The 24,657-nt window shown below is 43.1% G+C and overlaps 1 protein-coding gene across 2 annotated transcripts in view; it reads left to right on the forward strand.

Moving 5' to 3' along the window:
- The window catches only part of rsu1 (Ras suppressor protein 1), a 99,308-nt gene extending 75,230 nt beyond the window's left edge, over nucleotides 1–24,078 (forward strand). For both annotated transcript variants that reach the window (XM_070986344.1, XM_070986345.1), the window contains exon 9: nucleotides 22,628–24,078. In XM_070986344.1, coding sequence (XP_070842445.1) covers nucleotides 22,628–22,730 — 103 coding nt within the window. In that variant the 3' untranslated portion in view covers nucleotides 22,731–24,078. The remainder of the gene's footprint in view (nucleotides 1–22,627) is intronic.
- Nucleotides 24,079–24,657: the final 579 nt, after the last annotated feature.

Here is a 24,657-nt window from a genome sequence, read left to right on the forward strand (position 1 = left end):
TGATCAGCTTGTTCAGCAAAGCCTTGTAGCTTTGATGGTGAAGAAATTTCGGCAATAGGACTTTTGTTGTTTGCATGAGAAGCGTTTGCTCGAGGGGTGTGCCAAGGCCAAATTCAGACGTTTCTCAGACCCTCACAGAGCCAAAGGGGCCCATCACCATGGCGACCGCTGGCCTAGGAGAGCGAGCCCAAGGGTGGGGGCAATAGCAGAATACATATTTTGTGTGTTCTTAGTATTAGTGATCCAGTGCTTCGCAATGAATATGGGCAGGGCGAAGCTGCACAGAACACTGACCTCTATAGCATTTACCGGGATCTCATGCAGTGTTGTCTGTGGTGTTTACTAACACAAACAGAAACACACACAGCTGAGATGTGTGTGTTTCTGTGTGTGTTTTTAATAGCACTACAGTGCTATAGAGGTTAGTGTTCTGTCTTTAGTAATGGACACTGACCTCTATAGCACTAGCCACACAGAGTGATACAGTGCGTTTGCGCACTGTATCACTCTCAAAATTTCCCACCGGGGGGAAATTTTCTAGTTACAGTTTGTTGTCCTGATTTTAATGACCATTACACTGAAGATCCACTCAATCTGTGGAAGCACACAATGTGAGGACATGTGTGAAAGATGTGTAAGTACATGTGAAGAAGTGCAACAATAAAAGAGCACACACACACACACACACACACACACACACACACACACACACACACACACACACACACACACAAGAAGCAGCAGCAGCCTGTTCTCAAGCAGGTGTTAAACAATTTCCCAAAGAGATCTTTGAGTCCTCACAGCTTCATTCACACCTGAATAAATGTCCTTCATCTTCCAACTCTGTCAACACAAACACACACACCTCTGTCTGCACCTCCAGTTTCAGTCTAATTGAGTGGGTTGAATCTTGAACGTGAAAGCGAAAGTAGTAATGGTGTGCTCTCCCATTTTTCTTAGTGGAGAAAGTATATTTTCTCATGCCTTCTCAGAGAGGTCAGAGGTGCAGGTCAAGTATACCGCTCAGCACCCTCTGACAGAAAAAAAGAAAAATAAAGAAAGGATCCTTTCCCTTTCATCCTGCCTCCCTTTCTCTTTCCATATCTCTCACATCTTACATTTCATAGCATTTAAGTTCTATGAAAAAGATTTCAACATTTTGTCCTACTGTGTGTTCTTGAAAGGACTTATCTTTATCAATACAGCTGTCTACATAGGCTACGCGTTGGCTCATGTTTTAGGGTAGAATTACACCTCTCCAAAAATCCATGTGAACATCTCTGTGAATCTATGCATAGTATGATAAATATGGGTAGCTGTATGGATACCTTATGGGTCATATGAGTAACCAATGTGTGCACTGAAAGTTCTCAAAGGAGCCAATGCACACCTCCCGAATGTCAACAATGTGCTGTGGTTTCTTGTGTGTCAAGCAAGTTGATTGGTTGATTCAACTCCTATTAGAAGGTGGATTCAAAGCTAAGACATAAATAAACATAAACGTACCACATAAAGAAACCATGGGAACAAATCTAAGCCACCCCCATGCACATTTGCCTATGTGCAACCTGGAGAAGTGCAATTCCAGCTTTTGTTGTGCTATGCACACATAACCACCATCTAACACATTTACACTTTGCAAGTTACGCTTCAAGTCTACTTTTTTCATGCTAAACTACAGTGATTGTGTGTTGGGCTCTGTGTGCTGCTAAAACAGGGGTGGCCCACACTCAATACTGTGCCTAAATCCATCCTCTGTAAACACAGGTAGAGGACTGAAGCTGCTGCTTTCGTAACATACTGCTTTCACTATGTGGGATGTGTAGACTTTGTGTAAGAAGCATGAAAACATGAAATGAAAAAAATGCTAACATTGTCAGCACTTACTGCACAGCATTTGTTTGTTGTTTGAAGAACAACTGACATCTTACAATGTCTAGTTTTTCTAGTTTGAGCCCAGTAATGGTCCAGCCAGTATTTTATGGTGACATCAACTACTGTCATATTAATACAGATAACTTACTGATGACGTATCAGCAATTTTGTCTTCCTCAGCTGATCATAATTGAAAATATGGCCCCATTTGTGAGTGAGTGAGTGAGTGAGTGAGTGAGTGAGTGAGTGAGTGAGTGAGTGAGTGAGTGAGTGAGTGAGTGAGTGAGTGAGTGAGTGAGTGAGTGAGAGAAATATGCAATCACAGTAACAGTGACAGTTCTAATAATAGACTTTTAACTATATGTAGTGTGTATAACATAGTCTATTTATGTATGTGATATATGTACATATTGGGAACAGATAGATTATGCATGTAATACATCACTATGGATGGAAGTATGACTAATAGTAGTAGCAGGGAAGTATCCAAGTTCATAACATGCCTTGGAAGGAGAGAGATTTTAAACATATCTTTTGAAATTTCTCTACTGACATTTTGTTAAATTATATCTGTATTAAGCTAAACTGAGCTGATATATTGGCCCGGTCAATGTATCAGTCCGGCTGTACTAAACTGTTGTCTGCACCCAATAAAACAATCATCACCCATTCCAAAGAGTTTTTGGAATACCCTATTTTAATGTAATTTCCACTGCTGCATCAGTTAGTCAGCAATTATATATCTGCTGTAGCAGCTGTCTGTAGGAATGTGAATTCTGTCCTTCCATGTTTTGCCCTCCCACACAGGAACACTACCACCATTTTACTACTTGAGTTTCAAAGCTAATTCCACAGTTGACTGGAATGAATGCAAACTGGTGGTCACCTAGAAGATTGGAAATCATTCTTGAAACTTCTGACATTGTTTATAAAAATGGCTACAATCTTTCTACAGTTTGCATCATCCTCATAGTAGCATGCTACCATAGTCCGACACTGTTTCTTCTCATTTCATGTCATTCTCTGCCTTTTCTGCTCAGCTAGGCCTGATTAATTCTGCTGGATGCAATGAGCAGTCCCTCCCTCTCAGTTGCTGTCTAATTATATTCACACAGTAATGCCTTACAGAGACTGCTGCACCAGAGCCCTGCAGTGAGAAGGTCTCACAGTTGGAGGACTGATACTGCAACCTCTCTCATATGCCCAACCCCACCCCCATCATTTCCTTCTCCCACCCTTCTGTACTGGCTTCTCTGCTCAGCTGTAAAACACAGAGGACAAGCAGCTGCTAAGGAACTGATTTCATTGATTAAGCCCTGGATTTTTCCACAAAGCAACACTGAGATATGAGTACTCCACGTATCTTTTTTTTATCCCTCATGTTATGATGATGGCTATTAAAGCATAAAACTTTCACTTTTTTTATCAGTTGATATTTGAAAATGCTATTTCAAAAAACTAAACTAATTTTCACATTTTGCATTTTTGCATTAGGCCCACAACAATAAAACAGAATTCTTTATAATTATTATTTAGCCACATATGTACATTAATTTAATACTAACAGCATGACTTCTTATGATTCTTTCATGTTATGACTGAATTTCCTGAAATTTAATACATCAGACTCATTCTGGTTTGTTTACCCCCCCCCCCCCCCCCCCCCACACACACACACAAAAACAAAATAATCACAAGCTCAGGTGATACACAGCGACAACACCAGGCCAACTTCTGCAGGCTCTCTTTATTAGCAATGCAATGCAAGTGGATTACAATTCCATATACTTAAATTACATTACTATCTGTTAATTGTCACTTGGGAGCTGGCTTGTTCACTGTCTTTCTGGGAGTTAGATGTATGTATCAGTTTGGTAAAACTGCAAGGCCTTGTTTTCTCTCTCTATTCTCTAAGTAATGTCTCTAAGTAATGCGGAATGCAACAAATTACTTTAGCTGCTGAGCAATTAGTAAAATAATGTAACTGTATAGCCCCAAATCAGTTAATAAACCAATATAATGCAAACAGTCCATTTGCTATTAAAAAATAATGAGCAGGCCATATTTAGTCACTGCGAAGTGACACAAAAGCATGAATAATGAGCAGCCAATCACAAAGATATATCTCAAACATCAGCAAATAATGATGCGTGGCCGATTGATTATTATATCCATAGCTGCCTCCCCGTGGTTGGAAATGCATGATGTCCACTATAGGACTGCAGTCTTCTGCAAATTTCCCTTGTGTGTGTGTCCATATAGAGCTGGTACAGACCAACCATTTGGGTTATAGAGAGAGAGAGAGTTAGAGAGAGAGACATTCTTTTCTCCTTATAATGTGATTTGCACATTCAAAACTTTCTTTTTTTATTTAATGGCAGGTTAGCTGAGATCTTTGACTGTTGACTTCTGTGCATTTCCAGGTGTGGCCTGGCTGTGGCAAGAATCAGAATCAGAATCAGGTCATTTGGGAGAACGCTCTACTCTACTAGAGTAAACAACACCACTTCCTGTGCCAAATTAAACATTATACAATTCAAGATCCTACATCGCACCCATTTCTCCAAAGCAACATGGATGCAAGCTGCGACAGGTGTCAAAACACTCCTGCTGACTTAAAACACATGTTTTGGTCATGTCCAGCCCTAGCAACCTATTGGTCTAACATTTTTAAAATGTTGTCAGAAGCGTTGAATATTAATCTTCAACCCAACGTAGTTATGGCCATATTTGGTACCACAGATAGAAGACATACAACATTCAGGAAAAGTTATAAAAACATAATTGCTTTTACGACGCTGCTTGCATGTAGAAGAATATTAGTGTCTCTGTGGTTTAGCGAAAGTAGCATTGAAGTAGCAGTGATCTTGCACTTGCATTTGTATTTGTATTTTTTTTGGGTGGGGGGGTGGGGGGGTGGGGGGGTGGGGGGGGGGGATTGCCGTCCAACATGTTGAGGGGGAGTAATGTGAGTTATGTCCTGTTCAGACCGGGTTTGGTTAACTTTTACATTCTTGTGTGACTTTCTCTTCTGTAAAAGCAAGGACATCTGTGAACATTGTGTAAGCATAACATAGTTTCAGCTGAGGTCATGCTTAACCCTGAGGTACACCTGTGTTAACTCAGCTGCTGTAAGCTAGATGGAAGGTGTGTGCTGACAAATTCTTAATGACATTGAACAGTATTGTATGTTGGGAATGTATTGAATCAATAAGTGACGCAACATTCAATGCTCTAATAGGGAACAATTCCATATTACACGAGATGATTCCGTGTTATATGGGACAATACCGTATTATACAGGATGATTCCATATTCTAAGGGACAGGTAGCAACCCTAGTACTCACATATACATGTACACATCCCTAGTGCTGGTGAGTCAGCAAGAAATGTAACTAATGATGAGGGCAGAAAGCTTTGCCACCTTTGGCTAAAAGACACAGTTTTTTGTCATGAATCTTAATTAGCATCTTTTCTACTCCTTTCCTCTCTGTCCCCATACCTTTCCTCTGCCTTTACATCCCTGTCCCTGCTCCCCCTTCCTTATCTTCACTGCTCCTTCTCTCCTCCTTCTCCTTCCTACTAATGTTTCTCTTCTTCTCTTCTTGTAAAGGAATCTGCTAAATTGCTCGGCAGCTCTTGTGAATATGAGGTGGCTGCCCCATCAGATCAATGGCCTTTGGCCTCCCTGTGCATTTATCACACAAGCACTCATACATATTTTTAACTTTGTAACACGCACACATGCACACATGGGTAAAAGAAAGCAAATACCAACTTTTAGTCTCTTTGCACACACACGCACACATGCACACACAGAACTTTGCCATGATTAATTAAGCCGTGTGGAATAGCAGAGCTCCATAAAGACATCATCAGGAATCTGAATCCATTCGCCTCTCTTCTTCTGCATTTAATTGGCCATAACAGTTCATCACTGGAGCGACACACACACACACACACACACACACACACACACACACACACACACACACACACACACACACACACACACACTTAAAAGAAATGGGAAATCTTTATGTTGATCTGTAGCTGGAACTGTTAGTACTCTGTATTGCTCATATAAAAGCATAATGAATCAGTTTTTCTAATTGTGTGTGCATGTATCTGCTTGTGTGTGTGCATATGTTTTGATTGGTTGTGGGTGATTAGATACACAAAGAAAGGGAGTAGATGACCAGTGGGACTAAATGTCTTGTGTGTTTGACTTTACAATGTCATAAATTTAAAATACAATGAAGATAGGAAAAAGCCTTTACTTATTCCAGATCTCAGACTGTGTACATAGTAAGTAGGATGATATTGGGACAATAGTACAGAAGAACAGGACACAATATGCTTCAGGGCATTCAATCGATCGCAACTGGACTTTGTCAGTTTGTCTTGGAAGACGTTTCGCCTCTCATCCGAGCAGGCTTCATCAGTTCATGCGCACCGGACTAGATAGGACAGCTCTAGTCCAATGAAATGGTGTTAGGTTCAAGTATTTATCCTCTGAGTGAGGCCAACCCCCAAAAACCAAGGATGGTATCACTCTATTGTGAGGCAAACGATCCCCCATTAAGGCGGGGTAGGGTGCGACCCTTGGGTGTCAACGACAGTCCTCTGCCTCGTTAGTGTCCCATTCTTTCATTGGGAGGCTCCTTGAGCCATGTGTGAATGGCTTTGTTGTTTATTTTTAGAGGCTAAGTTTTTGAATCTCTTTGGAAGAGATGAAAGGACAGCATTGTATGTGGGAGATAGGTGGTGTCTCAGACCTCCCCCTCTGTTCAGAGATGGGTTTTTTTTTTTTTCAACCTTGACATGGATGGCTTCTCTCACTCCTCTTTCAAACCATCTGTCTTCTCTGTCCAGAATATGCACATTTTTATCCTCAAAGGAGTGTGCTTCCTCCTTGAGATGCAGGTAAACAGCTGAGTCTAGACCTGAAGAGTTAGCCCTTCTGTGTTGTGCCATGCGTCTGCTCAGTGGCTGTTTTGTTTCCCCAATATATAAGTCTGTGCATTCCTCACTGCACTGGACTGCGTACACCAGATTGTTCTTCTGAGTATGAGGTGTCCGGTCTTTGGGGTGCACCAGCCTTTGTCTGAGAGTGTTCCCAGGTTTGACATGTACCGGGATGTTGTGTTTGTTAAAGATTCGCCTGAGTTTCTCTGATACACCAGACACATATGGAATGACAATGTTATGCCGTCTGTCTCTCTTTTCTTTCTCTGTCACCCTGTTCTTTCTGGAAGCGGCTGAACTTTTCACAAAAGACCAGCTGGGATAACTACAAGTTTTGAGAGCATCCCTCAGGTGTTTGTGTTCCTTGTCTCTGGCCTGTTGGTTGGTTGGAACATTATCAGCTCTGTGCTGGAGACTTCTGATAACACCTAGTTTGTGTTCCAGTGGGTGATGTGAGTCAAAAAGGAGGTACTGGTCTGTGTGAGTAGGTTTTCTGTAAACCCCAATATGGAGGCTCCTGTTCTCTCCAATGTGGACATCACAGTCAAAAAAAGGCAAACTCATGTCCTTGACATCCTCTCAAGTGAATTTGATGTTCTTGTCCACTGAGTTAATGTGCTCGGTGAAGGCTTGCACTTCTTGGCTTTGGATTTTTACCCATGTGTCATCCACATATCTGTACCAATGACTTGGTGTTGTTCCTTTGAAAGAGTTCAGGGCAGTTCTTTCCATGTTCTCCATGTACAGATTAGCCACAATGGGGGGATACTGGTGGTTTTTAAGCAGAGTTCCAGTAAATTGCATATTTGCTCTGGGTTAAGGGTAGTTCTGTTTTGCAAAGTGTTGTCTTGTAACAACTGCCGTCTCACTGTTTCCACTGCATCCTGAGTTGGAATGCATGTGAACAACGATGTGACATTGAAGGAAACCATTGTTTCTGATGGGTCTAGTTTTAAGTCCTGGACCTTATTTACAAAGTCCATAGAGTTCTGGATGTGGTGTGGCATATTGCCAACCAGTGGTGCTAAGATGTTGGCCACAAACTTAGCAATGTTGTATGTCACAGAGTTGATGCTGCTGACAATAGGTCTGAGAGGCGCTCCTTCTTTGTGCATTTTTGGGAGTCCATAGATGCCTGGGATGGACTCTTGTGGGTATAACCTGTGATATTGTAAACGGTCAATGGCTCCGTCTTTCTGTAAACTTTGCAGATATTCTATTATTGTTCTCTTGTACCCACTGGTTGGGTCTCGTTTCAGGCATTCATATGTGTTACTGTTATTGAGTAGTGAAAGAATCTTGTCTTGGTAGTCGTTTGTGTTTAAAATTACTGTGCATCTCCCTTTGTCTGCTGGCAAGATTGTGATGTTTTCGTCCTTGCTCAATGATGCCACGGCTTTTCTTTCCTCATAGGTGAGGTTTGAAGGGGGAGGTTTAGCATTGGAGAGAGCTGCCGACACTTTCAACCTGAGCTGTTCACCTTCTGTTTCTGTTAGGTTGTTTTTCTTTATAGCTGATTCTGTTGCCGTGATCAGATCAACTATTGGGACTTGTTGTGGTGTCATGGCAAAATTCAACCCTTTAGCTAAAACCTCCTTCTCCGGCTGGGTAAGTACTCTGTCAGACAGATTCTTAACCCATCTATTCTGTAACTCATTTTGTGTTGAGTCTTCACTTTTTTGCCTCCAGGTGAGCAATGGTATGTTGGAAGTTTTATGTCTTGACTGCAAGTTCTGAAATTTCTTTGTTTGTCTGTCTTTAGTTTTGTTGTGCTGGGCAAGTTGGGCTTTCAAAGTGAATTCTATGACTTTCTTACAGATATCTTCAGGTAGTGATGACATAAGTTTGTGCTGTAGGTTGTCAAATTTCACTTTCAGGCTTTCAATTGTGAAATTGACCTGCCTTACTCTCTCATTCAGCAGTTGTTTTTGAGCCTTTTCCAGGATTTTGTCAGTCCTGTAGCCTTTCATGGTGGATCGTAGGCGTAGGCTTACTGGTGTGAGGCTGTTTTGTCTGCATCTCAGGTTAAACCTGAGATGGTTCCTGTAATCCGCCATTTTCCGAGCCATCCTTTCATATTCCCGCACCATTTTTAGGGTAGCCAACCCAAAATGTTCAGAAACATGCCTGTGAATATTCTCATTCATCCAGGTAAGAGAAGACAGATGGTTTGAAAGAGGAGTGAGAGAAGCCATCCATGTCAAGGTTGAAAAACCATCTCTGAACAGAGGGGGAGGTCTGAGACACCACCTATCTCCCACATACAATGCTGTCTTTTCATCTCTTCCAAAGAGATTCAAAAACTTAGCCTCTGAAAACAAACAACAAAGCCATTCACACATGGCTCAAGGAGCCTCCCAATGACAAGAATGGGACACTAACGAGGCAGAGGACTGTCGTTGGCACCCAAGGGTCGCACCTTACCCCGCCTTAATGGGGGATCGTTTGCCTCACAATAGAGTGATACCATCCTTGGTTTTTGGGGATTGGCCTCACTCAGAGGATAAATACTTGAACCTAACACCATTTCATTGGACTAGAGCTGTCCTATCTAGTCCGGTGCGCATGAACTGATGAAGCCTGCTCGGATGAGAGGCGAAACGTCTTCCAAGACAAACTGACAAAGTCCAGTTGCGATCGATTGAATGCCCTGAAGCTTACAATGACCTGGATGAATGAGAATATTCACAGGCAGGACACAATATGTGTTACAAGGTTATACTATCATACTCAAGATCGTGCAATGCAGAGTAATGTGATATGAATATCACAATTTTCACTGCAGTAAGCAGGCTATAGAAAATAAGGCTCATTAAAATGTATTTTAGATGTGAAAAATGATAAATGCTATCATTTTGAGCATATATATAAGTTGACTGGCTTGTCGTACAAGTATAAGTGACGTACAAATATAATGAAAATAAAAAAGGATTATTTTACTTCTGTCACTGTAGTTAAGATACTGTAATGTCATTACAAGAAAGAAGTTAATAGGACACAGGGCAATCATTTAGAAGAAGAACAAGACTGATTACTTAGGTCCATGGGGAAATTCATTTTTAATTTACATACGCCCCAAATACACACGTGCACACACCTGTTGTATAGACATGCATTAATGGGGAGTTGTCATTGTGCATTTAACACAGCATAATAATAAAAGCATTATCTATTAACCTATTAAAGTACACAAAATATAAGTATATAAAAAAGTATGTCTGGTGTAGGCCAGACTCTTACATTAAATGCAATGACTAAATTTAAGTCAGGTGTAAGAAGAAGAAGAAATCCCTTTATTAGTCACATTTTTTACACACAACATGCAAAGTTAGGAGGGGAAACTTCACATGCCATGCATATGTGAAATTTATTCTCCGCCTTTAACACATCCTTGGACCATCCTTCCTCCGCGGTGGACCAGGAGCGGTGGGCTGCCAGCCGACCGGCGCCCGGGAACCAGTTCCTTGTTGTCACCATTGGTCAGGTGGTGATCTTCTTGCATGTTTTTAGTGGGGGTATTTTTATGGAGGATACCCCAAGTGAGCACAGGGAGAACATGCAAACTCCACACAGAAAGGCTCCCTTTTTCCTCGAGCAGCAGGTACTGAAGGCATGGTGGAGGACACGCCACCAGTGCCCGCAGCAGAATTTGAAACGGGACCTTCTAGCTGTGAGGCGACAGTGTTACCACCTGTGCCAGTGTCCCGCCGTGCCACCATGTAGTGTATGTAAATGCACCGTGACTAATTTAGTAGGTACAAAGAGCACAAAGGTTCCAGCAAATGCAAGTTCCCTCTTGGGATACCTTTTTTTTTTTCCCCCAGGGGTTTATAAGGTAAAGTAAAAAATATGTGAAGTCAGTGATGTTTATTCTTATGTGAGGTTTGTGCATTTGTATTTTGGAACTTGAAGTGCTTCATGGAGGTGAACTTCTTTCTCAGAGACCTCACCCTCTCTCTCCCTGATATCACCTGTTGCTGCTTTTAAATAGTATTTGAGGAACTCATGTGATTGGTCATTACTGAAGCTTGCCTCAGTTCCACTTGCTGATTCTGTATTCTGTATTCTTCCTACTAATAATGTATTCTGCCTCTCTTCCACGTTGCGCCTGGCTGCACCTGGTTTAATATTTTTTCCAGCAGTAACACTGTTGAAAGAGATCTGTCACACACACACACACACACACACACACACACACACACACACACACACACACACACACACACACACACACACACACACACACACACACATTGGGGACCTACAAAACTGCATAGCAGTTGTGATCCCTGAAGTATGCCTGTGAGAGACAAATGGTGATTAGTGACTTAGAAACACCAAAATCTGTATACCAGATTGCTCTAGCTAGACCAGCCTCTCTCAGGTGACACCAGCCAGACCCATAAGACTGTAAACTTTATTCTTTTTTCTGGTCATGTTCAGTATTGGAATAAGACACGTCACAGTGGCACTCCCTTTTCTCTTATCGTCATCAGTATTCTGTTCATGTTCAGCTCCATGTCAGTCCTCAACTGTCAGACAAGAAATGTATGTCTGTGTGACTTAACAGAGCAATACATGCTCCACATACTTGTAGTGAAAAGAGATTAGCAAAAACCATTAATAAACAGCAACTTCAGCCCCCCCCCCCTTTTTTTTGAGTGAATACTTAATCATCAATTAGGCTGCATTATTCTCTCCTATTCAAATTGATTTATTTTTTCTTTTATGACACATTGACTGATCATTCCCCTCCACTTTCCTCCACATCCTTCTTTTCCTTGACTCATCCATCAATGCTGCAAACCCACAATTATGCTAATACTGGCTTGTTATGACAGCACCAAGTGTGCTGCACTGGCCACTTATTGACTAAATAGATAATCTTGCTTTTCTGAAAGGAGCACGCACAATCAGTCAACAAAGACCTGATCTCCTTTAGCAGCTCCACTGTCTGTTCATTATACCATATTCTTTTGTTCTCTCTTTTTCCTTCCGCCTGTAATCACATGACATATATTGACAAAAAGTAAATATCTTTGTTGATGTTATTATGTCTTACCTACAGGAATTAAATTAACGGGGAAATTGAATCCCCTCCTTTCTCATTATATGAAGACAAAAAAATCTAAAAGAAAATCACCATATAAAAACAAGGTATTAATGATATCAAGATAGAGAAAATGACTAATATTCACTTTTCCCCCTTATTTGTTAATGTGATTTTTTGCGTATTGCTCAACAGTTGTCCTGCTCTCCTGAGATGAATGGAGCTGTTTAAAAGAAATGAGAGAAGGCAGAGGTGGCGCACTGATAATTTAAATAAAGAAAAGAATGAATGTCACCATACATGGAACAGGAAAACAGAAGAATTTGAGTGTCTCTGCCATTGCACACAAGTCTTTAATTGTCTGCAATTTTTTGAAGTTCCATTTGCCTTCAGAAATGTTGAAAATAGGGTTAGTAATCTCAGTGCTTTTCAGGATGTTTCACTGAGATCAAGATCTCTTTTGCAAGAGATACCCGTTAAATGACATTCAGTGTACAGTATTCGGCATCAAAACAAGACAATGCAGTCACAATGTGACATATTCATAGTTATTAAAAATGACAACAATTAGAACTTTAAAATCCCTTAGAGGAAGTGCATGTTAACAATGATGTGCAATGTTAGTGTGAAATATAACACTGTGTTGTTTTCAATTAAAGAAGATTTGCACAAAGCAAGCCTATCTTTTCCATGTTGACAACAGTATTAAAATGATAATTCAAGGGACATTTAGAATAGATAAAAATCTGCCATTACTCGCGAGTTAACTATGACATTCATGGGATTAATCGCAATTAAACATTTTAATCAATTGACAGCACTAATAAAAATACAACTACATGTGAAAAAGAAATGGTCGAACTGGAGGAAATCATTTGCTTGGCAATGTTGTGTAACTTTGATTAGCACCCAGCAGCTAGCTTTCTTAGACCATGAAGGTGTAATGTTAGTGGCTCCCTGTTCAATAAGTCTCAAACATGTGCAAGCATGGTGGAGTCTTTTGTTCAGAAGCAATTGTTGCGGCAATATCCATGGCAGAAGTGGGTTACAGTGATTCCCTGGTTGCAAAAACCCCAGCAGAGCTGAAAACATTCATTGCCTGCTCAGGTATGTGGGGGCTGCCAATCAAAGCAGAGGGTCTTAAAGAGACAGGAGCTGAAATAGAGAGTCTCAGAGTGAGGACAATGCACAATGCATGTATTGTACCATTTATAGTTATAAGTAAGTTTTAATCTGTAGTCCCTGGGCGGATGCCACCACTGATGCACAGGTTAAAGAGAAAAGGAAGAGTTTTAGTAAATCAAAACATACAAAACACACATAATTCGATTCACCTTACTAAGATTTCATGCCTCCGCCAACCAGTCAAGTTGTAGTTCACATCCAAGTCTGTCAAGACTATGTATGTTGTGAAGACTTTATCCTGGGAGACATCTGTGTGAAATTTTGTCATAATTAGGATATGAATTCTTGAGTTATGGTCAAAAATTTGTTTTTGAGATCACAGTGACCTTGACCACCAAAATCAAATCAGTTATCCTTGAGTCCAGGTGAATGTTTGCGCCAAATTTGAAGAAAATTCCCTCAAGGCGTTCCTGCAATATCATGTTACCCAGATTGGGATGTATGCACGGGACAGATGGACAACTGACAACATTCCCCCCGGCCATGGCTGTCCCTGGTGCAGGCATAAAGAAAAACACCATATGAAAAAGTAAGAAAGAACAACTACCCTGAAACATATAACTGAAAAACAATACCAAATTCCACCTATGGTACACACTAAACATTCAACAATCCCAGTACATTTCAGTACAAAAAAATTACACACCAAACACTCAGTACCAATAGTAGCTATGTTGTGTCTTACGGCTGACTGACTGCAGACCAGATCATCCTGCAACCATGTTTTCAAACTGACTTTAATTCAATATTCCTTCATTAGTCCCATGAGGGGAAATTCCCAAAAAAAATTCTATGGTAACGGTACAGAATCTCACATCCTGGCTGCTAACATTACAGCATGCCAACTTCCTGATACAACTCTGAAAATTTTGTGCTTTGCCTTGCACTTATGCATTGTTGCTCTTCGTTTAAATTGTATTTTAGTTGTTTTTATGCATTCTATGTAATTTTAATATTTTATCCTGTGGTTTTATGCAGTCTTTATTGTCAAGAGTTTTTTTTCTCCATCTTATTTTACATTCATTTTTCTGTTTTTATGTACATTCTGTCTTTTCTATGTGAAGCACTCACTTGGTGCATACGATTTCTTTCTTGTAACGCACTTTGAGCTGCAAGTCCTGTATGAAAGGTGCTGTACAAATAAAGTTTCTTCTTCTTCTTCTTCTTCTTCTTCTTCTTCTTATTGTTGTTGTTGTTGTTGTTTTTGTTGTTGTTTTTCCATTTTCTCCCGCTTATCCGGGGCGGCGTCGTGGGGGGAGCAGTCTGAGCAGGGACGCCCAGACTTCCCTCTCCCCAGACACTTCCTCCAGCTCTTCTGGGGGGATCCCAAGGCGTTCCCAGGCCACCCGAGTGACATAGTCACTCCAGCGTGTCCTGGGTCTTCCCCGGGGGCTCCTCCCAGTGGGACATGCCTGGAACACCTCCCTAGGGAGGCGTCCAGGGGGCATCCGATAGAGATGCCCGAGCCACCTCAGCTGACTCCTCTCGATGTGGAGGAGCAGCGACTCTACTCTGAACTCCTCCCGGGTGACAGAGTTCCTCACCCCACCTCTAAGGGAGTGCCCTGCCACCCTGCGGAGGAAACTCATTTCAGCCGCTTGTATCCAGGACCCCGTTCTTTCGGTCATGACCCAAAGTTCATGACCATAGGTGAGGGTAGGAACGTAGACTGACTGGTAAATCGAGAGCTTCACCTTTCGGCTCAGCTCCTTCTTCACCACGACAGACCAGTACAGCGACCGCATTACTGCGGCCGCTGCACCGATCCCCCTATAAATCTCGCGCTCCATCCTTCCCTCACTCGTGAACAGGATCCCAAGATACTTAAACTCCTCCACTTGAGGCAGAAACTCTCCCCCAACCTGAAGGGAGCAAGCCACCTTTTTCCGGTCGAGAACCATGGCCTCGGACTTGGAGGTGCTGACTCTCATCCCAGCTGCTTCACCGCCCCAGTGCATGCTGAAGGTCCTGGCTCGAGGGAGCCAACAAGACAACATCATCCGCAAAAAGCAGAGATGAAATCTGGCGGCTCCCAAACCGAACCCCCTCCGGCCCCTGGCTGCGCCTAGAAATCCTGTCCATAAAAATGATGAACAGAATCGGTGACAAAGGGCAGCCCTGCCGGAGTCCAACATGCACCGGGAACAGGTCCGACTTACTGCCGGCAATGTGGACCAAGCTCCTGCTCCGGTTGTACAGGGACTGTACAGCCCTGAATAGAGGGCCTCCAACCCCATACTCCCGGAGCACCTCCCACAGAATGAGGCGAGGGACACGGTCGAATGCCTTCTCCAAGTCCACAAAGCACATGTGGACTGGTTGGGCAAACTCCCATGAACCCGCAAGCACCCTGTGGAGGTTATAGAACTGGTCCAGTGTTCCACAGCCAGGACGAAAACCGCATTGTTCCTCCTGAATCCGAGGTTCGACTATCGGCCGGATTCTCCTCTCCAGTACCCTGGAATAGACTTTACCAGGGAGGCTGAGGAGTGTGATCCCCTGATAGTTGGAACACACCCTCCGGTCCCCCTTTTTCAAAAGAGGGACCACCACCCCAGTCTGCCAGTCCAGAGGCACTGTCCCCGTCTGCCACGCAATGTTGCAGAGGCGTGTCAACCAAGACAGTCCTACAACATCCAGAGACTTGAAGTACTCAGGGCGGATCTCATCCACCCCCGGCGCTTTGCCACCGAGGAGCTTGCGAACTGCCTCAGTGACTTCAGCCCCGGTGATGGATGAATCGACCTCCAAGTCCCCAGTCTCTGCTTCCTCTACGGAAGACATGACGGTGGGATTGAGGAGATCCTAGAAGTATTCCTTCCACTGCCCAACAATATCCCCAGTCGAGGTCAAAAGCTCCCCATCTCCACTGTAAACAGTGTTGACAGAAAGCTGCTTCCCCTTCCTGAGGCGCCAAATGGTTTGCCAGAATTTCCTTGAGACCGACCGGTAGTCCTCTTCCGTGGCCTCCCCGAACTCCTCCCAGATCCGAGTTTTTGCTTCTACAACTGCCCGAGCTGCAGCACGCTTGGCCTGCCGCTACCCGTGAGCTGCCTCAGGAATCCTATGAGCCAGCCAGGCCCGATAGGACTCCTTCTTCAGCTTGACGGCATCCCTTACTTCTGGTGTCCACCACCGGGTTCAGGGGTTGCCGCCACTACAGGCACCGCCGACTTTACGGCTACAGCTACGGACGGCTGCATCAACAATGGAAGTGGAGAACATGGTCCATTCGAACTCAATGTCTCCAACCTCCAACCTCCCTCGCAATCTGGTCGAAGCTCTCCCAGAGGTGTGAGTTGAAAACCTCCCTGACAGCGGGTTCCGCCAGACGTTCCCAACAGACCCTCACGGTACGTTTGGGTCTGCCAAGTCTGTCCTGCTTCCTCCCCTGCCAGCGAATCCAACTCACCACCAAGTGGTGATCAGTTGACAGCTCTGCCCCTTTCTTTACCCGAGTGTCCAAGACATACCGCTGAAGGTCAGATGATATGACTACAAAGTAGTCCTCTGGCCTAGGGTGTCCTGGTGCCACGTGCACTGATGGACACCCTTATGCTTGAACATGGTGTTTGTTATGGACAAACTGTGACTAGCACAGAAATCCAATAACAGAACACCACTCGTGTTCAGATCGGGGAGGCCGTCCGCGGTTGGAGCACTTTCCAGTACCCCTCCCAGAGACTCGAAGAAGGCTGGGTACTCTGCACTACTGTTCAGCCCATAGGCCGAAACAACAGTGAGAGACCCGAAGGCGTCGGGAAGTGACCCTCTTGCTCAGCGGGGAGAACTCCAACACATGGCGGCTGAGCTGGGGGGCTATAAGCAAGCCCACACTAGCTCGCCGCCTCTCACCGCGGGCAACTCCAGAGTAGAAGAGAGTCCAGCCTCTCTCAAGGAGTTGGGTTGCAGAGCCCAGACTGTGCGTGGAGGTGAGCCTGACTATCTCTAGCCGGTACCGCTCAACCTCCCGCACTAGCTCAGGCTCTTTTCCCCGCAGTGAGGTGACATTCCATGTCCCCATAGCCAGAGTCGTTGTCCAGGGTTTGGGTCGTCAGGGCCCCCGCCCACGACTGCCACCCTTATCACATAGCACCGGCCCCTTCTGATCCTTCCTGTGGGTGGTGGGCCCCGTGGGCAAAGACCCGGCCACCAGGTGCTCGCCTGCGAGCCCCAACCCCAGGCCTGGCTCCAGGGTGGGGCCCCGGTGGCGCCAATCCGGGCGACGTACGCTTCCTTGATTTTTTCTGTTTCATAAGGGGCTTTTGAACCACTCTTATGGCGCATTTCCATTACACAGTTCCAGCTCTACTCGACTCTGTTCTACTCTACTCTGCTTGGTTTGGTTGAGTTTCCATTACAATTGAGTACTTCATAGTACCTCCTCAACGTAAGCGGGGTCGTCATACCACGGCTGCGCAAAACTGCCATGACGTCAATTTGTACGCGACGCAAACAGAGCTGACAAACAATGGAGGACATCGAGACGATGTTGTATTTGCTGCTCGGTTTGTGGTCTGGAAAAGTCTGGACCTCGTCAACGGACCACAGTGATATTTTACGAGCAGCCATTTCCCTCGAGTGAGAATAAAGAATAAAGTCAGCGGTTGCTGTTGCACGGCGTTACAATGGAGGGGGCAGGATTGTTTTTCCGGTGTTGAACGTCGCAGACCAGTGACGACACTCTCCGGCCAATAAGTGGCCGACAGGCTGTTGACGTCACACATATAGTATCACTTCTACTTGCTTGCAACCTCGCCAGAGCATTTTCTGGTCTGGTACTAAAAATAGTATCGGGTACCAGGTACTATCCCGAATGGAAACACAAAACAACCGGGTAGAGTCGAGTCGAGCCGCGCTAGTGGAAATGTGGCATTAGTCTGACCCGTCACCTAGAACCTGTTTGCCTTGGGAGACCCTACCATGGGCATTAAGCCCTGGACAACATAGCCTCTAGGATCTTTCGGGTAAAACAACAATCATAAATTTCAAAATTAGCCTATTTAACTCAAGAAGTTTTCTTGCATTTCATGTGCATAATTACAGTGACTGTGTTTCGGGCCAAATAGCAGGTGACTTACCAACTCAGCAACTCATGAAGCGTCTTCCACCTTGATCCTGGGACCTCCAGCCCATACTCGGTACAGATGTTCCTGTGTACAATGCTAGCCACCTGGTTATGATGCTCCATGTATGCCTTTTCTGCCAGCATCTTACACCCAGCTGTTATGTGCTGGATTGTCACAGGGGCATCTTTGCACAGCCTGTATGGTGTAAGATCGCTGTCAAAAAGACGTGTCCATAATTAAACTTTCGTATTTGTAAACTTAACAATTTCTGTGTCATAAAAGTCACAAAATTCCGCTGTCATATATGTGAGTCTGTGAAATTGGGTTCGGGTTACAAGTGTTTTTATATGAGTATGAGTCTAAAAGCTGTGAGTGCAAATTCTTATGAATACAACTAATTTTTCTACAACTGAGGTCACAGTCAAGCCGCAGGGGAAAGTAATCGATCGGCGATTCCTCCAACTGCGCATGTGCATGCCCCAGACGCAAACATGCAGGGCAAAGCCACCATCCCCGGAGAGACTTCACTGGCAAAGCTCTTAAGTCTCACCCGTTGACACAGGCATTTCAACCCATTCACATGCTCACACGCCATATCTTGTATTTCTCACGCAGAGAAATTATCAGGATAACGCCCACCAAGTTGCGCCACTATTTTATAAAACAGTGGAACAGATAGAGGAATCGGTGATGTATCGGTCGCAGACGAAACGGCTCGTAGAGCCGCTCTTTGAAGTGAACGATCAGAGCCGTCTTCTGCCTGGGAGCCACTTTGTGTTTTTTTTACGCACTGAGCAGTTGCACTAAGAAATGCTGAATTAAATAAATATTTTTATTTGTACCAATTTATGTGTCATTTATCAGATCAGACCCCCGTCCCCACCCCAACCCTCACTGCCACTGCCAAATCTCACTCTGAACTCAGTTCAAAACTTGAGAGCCCTGCACAGGTAACGTAAATAATAACGTGCATAGCCATTATTTATTTCATAAAATCGAACCATTTTATACAATATACATTTCTTGAACTCACATACTTATTGCTTTAGCTTGCAAGATAAAGATATTTACATGCCAATGAAGAAGGAGGATTAGAAGTGGGCCAGTGCTAATTAGTTAGCACTAAACAGCTATAAAACATATAATGTTACCCCTCAAAAAATGCACTGTCCTCATAATTTTCGACCAGAGCATTAACAATCAAGCCAGATTTGGGATGAGTTAATGTGAACCAGTAACTTATTGTCTCAAATTTATAATTTCACGCGTAAACCGTGCAATAAGCAGGATGATTCATCATGTCCGGGTTTATTTCTCCATATCAACCTTCTCCCTCTTTCCATGTTAACTTTACACAAAGTATGGCTATACGGTTCTGAAAGGGATGTTATGAAGTTTTTAAAGTAGCTTTCCTCTTGCCACCGTCTTTGTGGTACCAGGAGTTACTGTAGGCCAGAAAATATTTATTTGGCCAGAGAAGTTTTGGTGAAGCTAAAAATAAGCAAATTGCAACCTAAACAGGTGATATTCTGAGACACCTGATCATGAAAGAAGCTTGCCCCAAGCCACAGTGCAGTGCAGGCATGCAGAAGTTTGGACATCCCATGTCAAACTTTCTGTGAATAACTAAGCAAGAAAAAGAGGACTTTATTTACAAATTGCATAAAGTTAAATATGACACATTTCTTTAATATTCTAAGCAAGATTACTTTTTACTTCTGTCCTTTGTTTTACTTTTTGTTGCCAAATAAGAGTAATTTGGTTCAGCCTTGTATGCACTGCTCTTTTGAGGTCTATTCACAGATTTTTGATGATGTGTAGGTCAGGGCACTGTGAGGACCAAAGCAAAACTTTAAGCTTGTGCCTCTTGAGGTAGTCCATTGTGGATTTTGAGGTATGTTTAAGATCATTATCCTGTTGTAGAAGCCATCTTCTTTTCATCCTCAGCATTATTACAGATGGTGTTATGTTTGCTTCCAGCATTTGCTGGTATTCAGTTTAATCCATTCTTCCCTCTACCAGTGAAATGTTCCTCGTACCACTAGCTGCAACACGAGCCCAAAGCATGATCAATCTACCCCTGTGCCTAACAGTTGGACAGTGTTTTTTTCATGACATTCAACACACTTTTTCTCCAAACATACCTTTGCTCACTGTGGCCAAAATGTTCTCTTTTAATTTCAGTTATTTCATCAGTCCACATGACTTCTTTCCAAAATGCATCAGTCATGTTTAGATGGCCCTTTGCAAACCTTTGACACAAGTTTATGGTGAGGATACAGAACAGGTTTTTTTCTCATGACTCTTCCATGAAGATCATATTCGTGCAGATGTCACTGCACAGTAGAATAGTGCACCACCACTCCAGAGTATCTTGCTGAAGTTCTTTTGCAGACACAGGTTTTGATTTTAACTGACTTTGAAATTTGAAAGGTGACAACTGACATCCATTGTGACCACCATCAATCCAGGCTAGTCACTTCACTCAACTAAGTGACTAGCAACCAGGTAGCAAGAGTACAAAGTACAAAGTTTAAAGCAACCTTGCAAGTCTGGAGAAAGTGAATGTGAAAGTGAGACTTTGGATGGAGTGCTAAATGAATGGGCAGTTTAATATTTCTCTTCTGTGAAGTTGGAGGACTTGGGAGACAGATTTATAAAAGCATGATCAATATTGAATCGATGATGAAAGGGAAGGGGAGACTGTTACCATGTTTCACATTTCACATCTTTGGTGCCCACCTTGAAACTGATCATTGTGTAGATCTTCTGTACTGCTGGGTTGAAGGTGCCCACGCATCGACACTTGTCAATTTGTTGCTTCTTTGCAGCAACATTCATATTTGAAGTATTGTAGTCCACCACAATCTCATTGGTTTTGCTGATATTGAGCTTCAGGTGATTGTCGTTGCACCATGTGATGAAGCTCTGTCCCTGATGACATCATTATGAGAGCATCATGGTTATTTTCGCAGTGTGCCTTCAAAGCCACAAAAATCATTCTAACGCCTACAGACACATTAGTACTTTCTTAATTAGTACGAAGATGTTCACGTTTTTAAATTTGTAACATATTCTAACAGTGTGATTGTGTTGACACTCACGTTCATTCTATTCAACAAGCAGACAGTCAGTCAAGTCACCATCCATCCATCCATCCATCCATCCATCCATCCATCCATCCATCCATCCATTTTCTATACCGCATATCCCTTTCGGGGTTGTTGGGAGTGCTGGAGCCTATCCCTATCCCTATCCTGTCAACGGGCGAGAGGCAGGGTCAAGTCACGTATATTTTAACCGTTTTAATGAACTCTATACAAATACTGCACAATCTTCTTGGTCATTATTGTATTATCTGATGACCACTGGTGGATCATTCACTTCACTGCACACTCCAACAATTCACTGTTGTTAGTAAATTTGTTGAATGCAATGAGAGGAGGAAAAATGAAGACACAATTCTATGTGAAACAAGCTGTAGGCAGGAGGACAGAGACACGGAGCTGAAGAAAAAGTCTTTTCCACTCCACTGAGCTCTTTCACTCCCTTCTTTGCCTACAAGAGACACCCATGGGAGAGAAGAAGTGACAGACAGAAGTGAGAGTGTGTGTGTGTGTGTGTGTGTGTGTGTGTGTGTGTGTGTGTGTGTGTGTGTGTTTGTGTGTGTGTGTGTGTCTGTCTGTCTGTCTGTCTGTCTGTCTGTCTGTGTGAACATAAGAATAGCAAGGATCACAGTGATTGTGTGCAAGTATTTTTTTAACCAGACCTTGACATTTATACAGCTGGGGCGGCTGTGGCTCATGAGGTAGAGCAGTCGTCCACCAATCAGGAAGTTGGTGGTTCGATCCATAGCCAGTCCACATACCAAACTATAGTGAACCCCCAAACTGCCCCCAATGCTGCGCCGGTGGTGTGTGAACTTGTATGTCGCTTTGGATAAAAGTGTCTGCCAAATGACTAATTGTAATTGTAATTTATCCACCTTCAGCTGTTTAGCTAAATCTATGGCAATGGGGCCACTAGAGAGAAGAGTCACTAGAAATAAGTAGCAGTAATTTTGATGTTGTTTTGCCTCTGTCTGATCACATATAAGCACAGAAGCAGTCATTTAGTGTTATTTCTATTGCTACATTAGACAGAGAAATTGATACATGGATGAATGTTCCAGTGAAAATGGATTCCTTAGCAAAATGCATACATGGGCCCAGAGAAGCAGCATCTTTTGCTCAGCGTACAGATGGACAGCAGAGAAGAGGATAGTACAGTATGAGTAGTTTAACAATTTTCTCCTCTGAAACATACACAGTGCATAGCTATGCAGACACACCTATTTGTCTGAGAGAATTCAGTAGTTATTTTATCTGTGCATACTGAATGAAGTCTTTTCTCTCCTTTCATCTCCTCTGTTCTCTCCTCTCCTATGCTGTCCTCCCCTCTGCTCTGCTTTTTCCTCATCTTCTCTCCTCTCTTCCTCAGTCTCTATGGCAGACATATGCAGGCCAACCCAGAACCTCCAAAGAAGAGCAATGATAAGAGTAAGAAGATTAGCCGCAAACCGCTTGCTGCCAAGAATAAATAAAGACCAAGGATGGAGATGAAAACTCGCTCAGCCAGCCAGACTCACTGCATGTGCCTTTTTTCTTCTGTATTTTTTGTGTCAATTATGTTTCTAAATATCTAGTGTTCAACACGGTTTCGACTGTATTCCATTGTGCCTGAATCTATATGAATGGGTTTTTTTTGTTTTTTTTCCAATTCTTTTTAACGATTTACACCTTGGATCTACAGTGCTTGGACATAGAAGTGATTATTGGTCAGATTAGACCTTATTTCCTACCCCCTACGTCTTCCGCCCTTGCTCAGACTACACCAGTCTTCTAACTTAGCCTTCATTTTGATCTCAGCTAAACCCCTGTGCAGTTTCATGACTATCTTGCACAGTTGTGATGCCTTTGCTTTGACAAAATATGTCCACCAACAGAAAGACAGAATGACTCAAAACCACATCATTGGTAGTTCCCCTTACAGTGGTTGTCTTCAGGGCCACATTTTCCATAATGACACACAAACACACAGACTCACATGGTGAATACAATACCAGCCATGTTGTCATAGCTGCTAAAGACAGTTGCTTGATGGCCCGGTCACTTCAAATTTTGATGACATCAGTATCAAGAAGTCCTACAAGGTGACACTGCTGTGATAACAATGGCAAACACTGAATACAGTGTTTGCCATTGAGCCCACACAGATGTTGAGGAGACAACTTTGAAAGAGTTAGGATGGACAGCAACTCCAACTCACCCACGTTGTTATAAATTGATAGTCCAACCTCAACTCCCCAATGATAGACTTCAGATGTCCACTTGATGCAGCTGTGTCACGTTACGGTTGCACTTCAACTCAGGCACATCTTCATCACAGTTCCAGTCTGGAAGCCATATCTGTAATGTAATTAGTTTAGAGTTATTTTTCATGTTTTCTATCTATATATATATCTGTATTTACCCCCCCCCCATCTGTGTTCATTCCACTACACTCAAAAAGCACTCTGAGACTCAGTTCAGTTGTTCTTGTGCTCAAACCTCAGTGTGCCACCAATTCTATGTTCTTGTTAAGTTTTAAGTTTTAAGTGTCCATTGCTTTTCAGCCTGCTGCAAAAAATTGTGACTTCAATTTTTTAAATTCATGCTTCAATTTTATCACAGGCTGTCTGTATTAAATGTTTCAGAAAGTAAACGAAAAAACAATCACAATGTTCTGTCTTCTATCTTTCATGTCCGATAAATATACAGTCCTATAAGCATTAAATTCTCTGTTGTGTCTTGAATAACCTACTGCTAAGTATTCTCAATTGTTATTTTATGAATTGATAGATAAACACGTACACAACATGACATACAACACAAAACATTACTTTGATTTCATGAGTTGGGGTGCACGGTGGCGCAGCAGGTAGTGCGGGTGCCTCACAGCAAGAAGGTTGCCGGTTCGATCCCCGGGTCAGGCGGGGCCTTTCTGCGTGAAGTTTGCATGTTCTTCCCGTGCATGCGTGGGTTCTCTCCGGGTACTCTGGCTTCCTCCCACAGACCAAAAAACATGCTCATTAGGTTAATTGATGACTCTAAATTGTCCGTAGGTGTGAGTGTGAGTGTGAATGTTTGTCTGTCTTTGCATGTGGCCCTGCAATCGGCTGGCAACCGGTTCAGGGTGTACCCCGCCTCTCGCCCATTGTAGCTGGGATAGGCTCGAGCCCCCCGCAACCCCAAAAGGGATAGGCGGTATAGATAATGGATGGATGGATGGATTTCATGAGTTCAAATGACTTCAGAACTACCATTTGGTGGTGATGACAGTAATAATAGCATTAGCAATAATAACGGAATAATAATTGTGAATGCTCGAATCCTAGATCATAATAAGATTAACAATAATCACAACAGATGAATCATGGTAATGTATAACAAACAAAAAATAAATAGATAAATAAGGAAGGAATCCAGGGG

This window comes from Chaetodon trifascialis, chromosome 18 (genome assembly GCF_039877785.1).
Source record: "Chaetodon trifascialis isolate fChaTrf1 chromosome 18, fChaTrf1.hap1, whole genome shotgun sequence".
In the NCBI taxonomy this organism is placed as follows: domain Eukaryota; kingdom Metazoa; phylum Chordata; class Actinopteri; order Chaetodontiformes; family Chaetodontidae; genus Chaetodon; species Chaetodon trifascialis.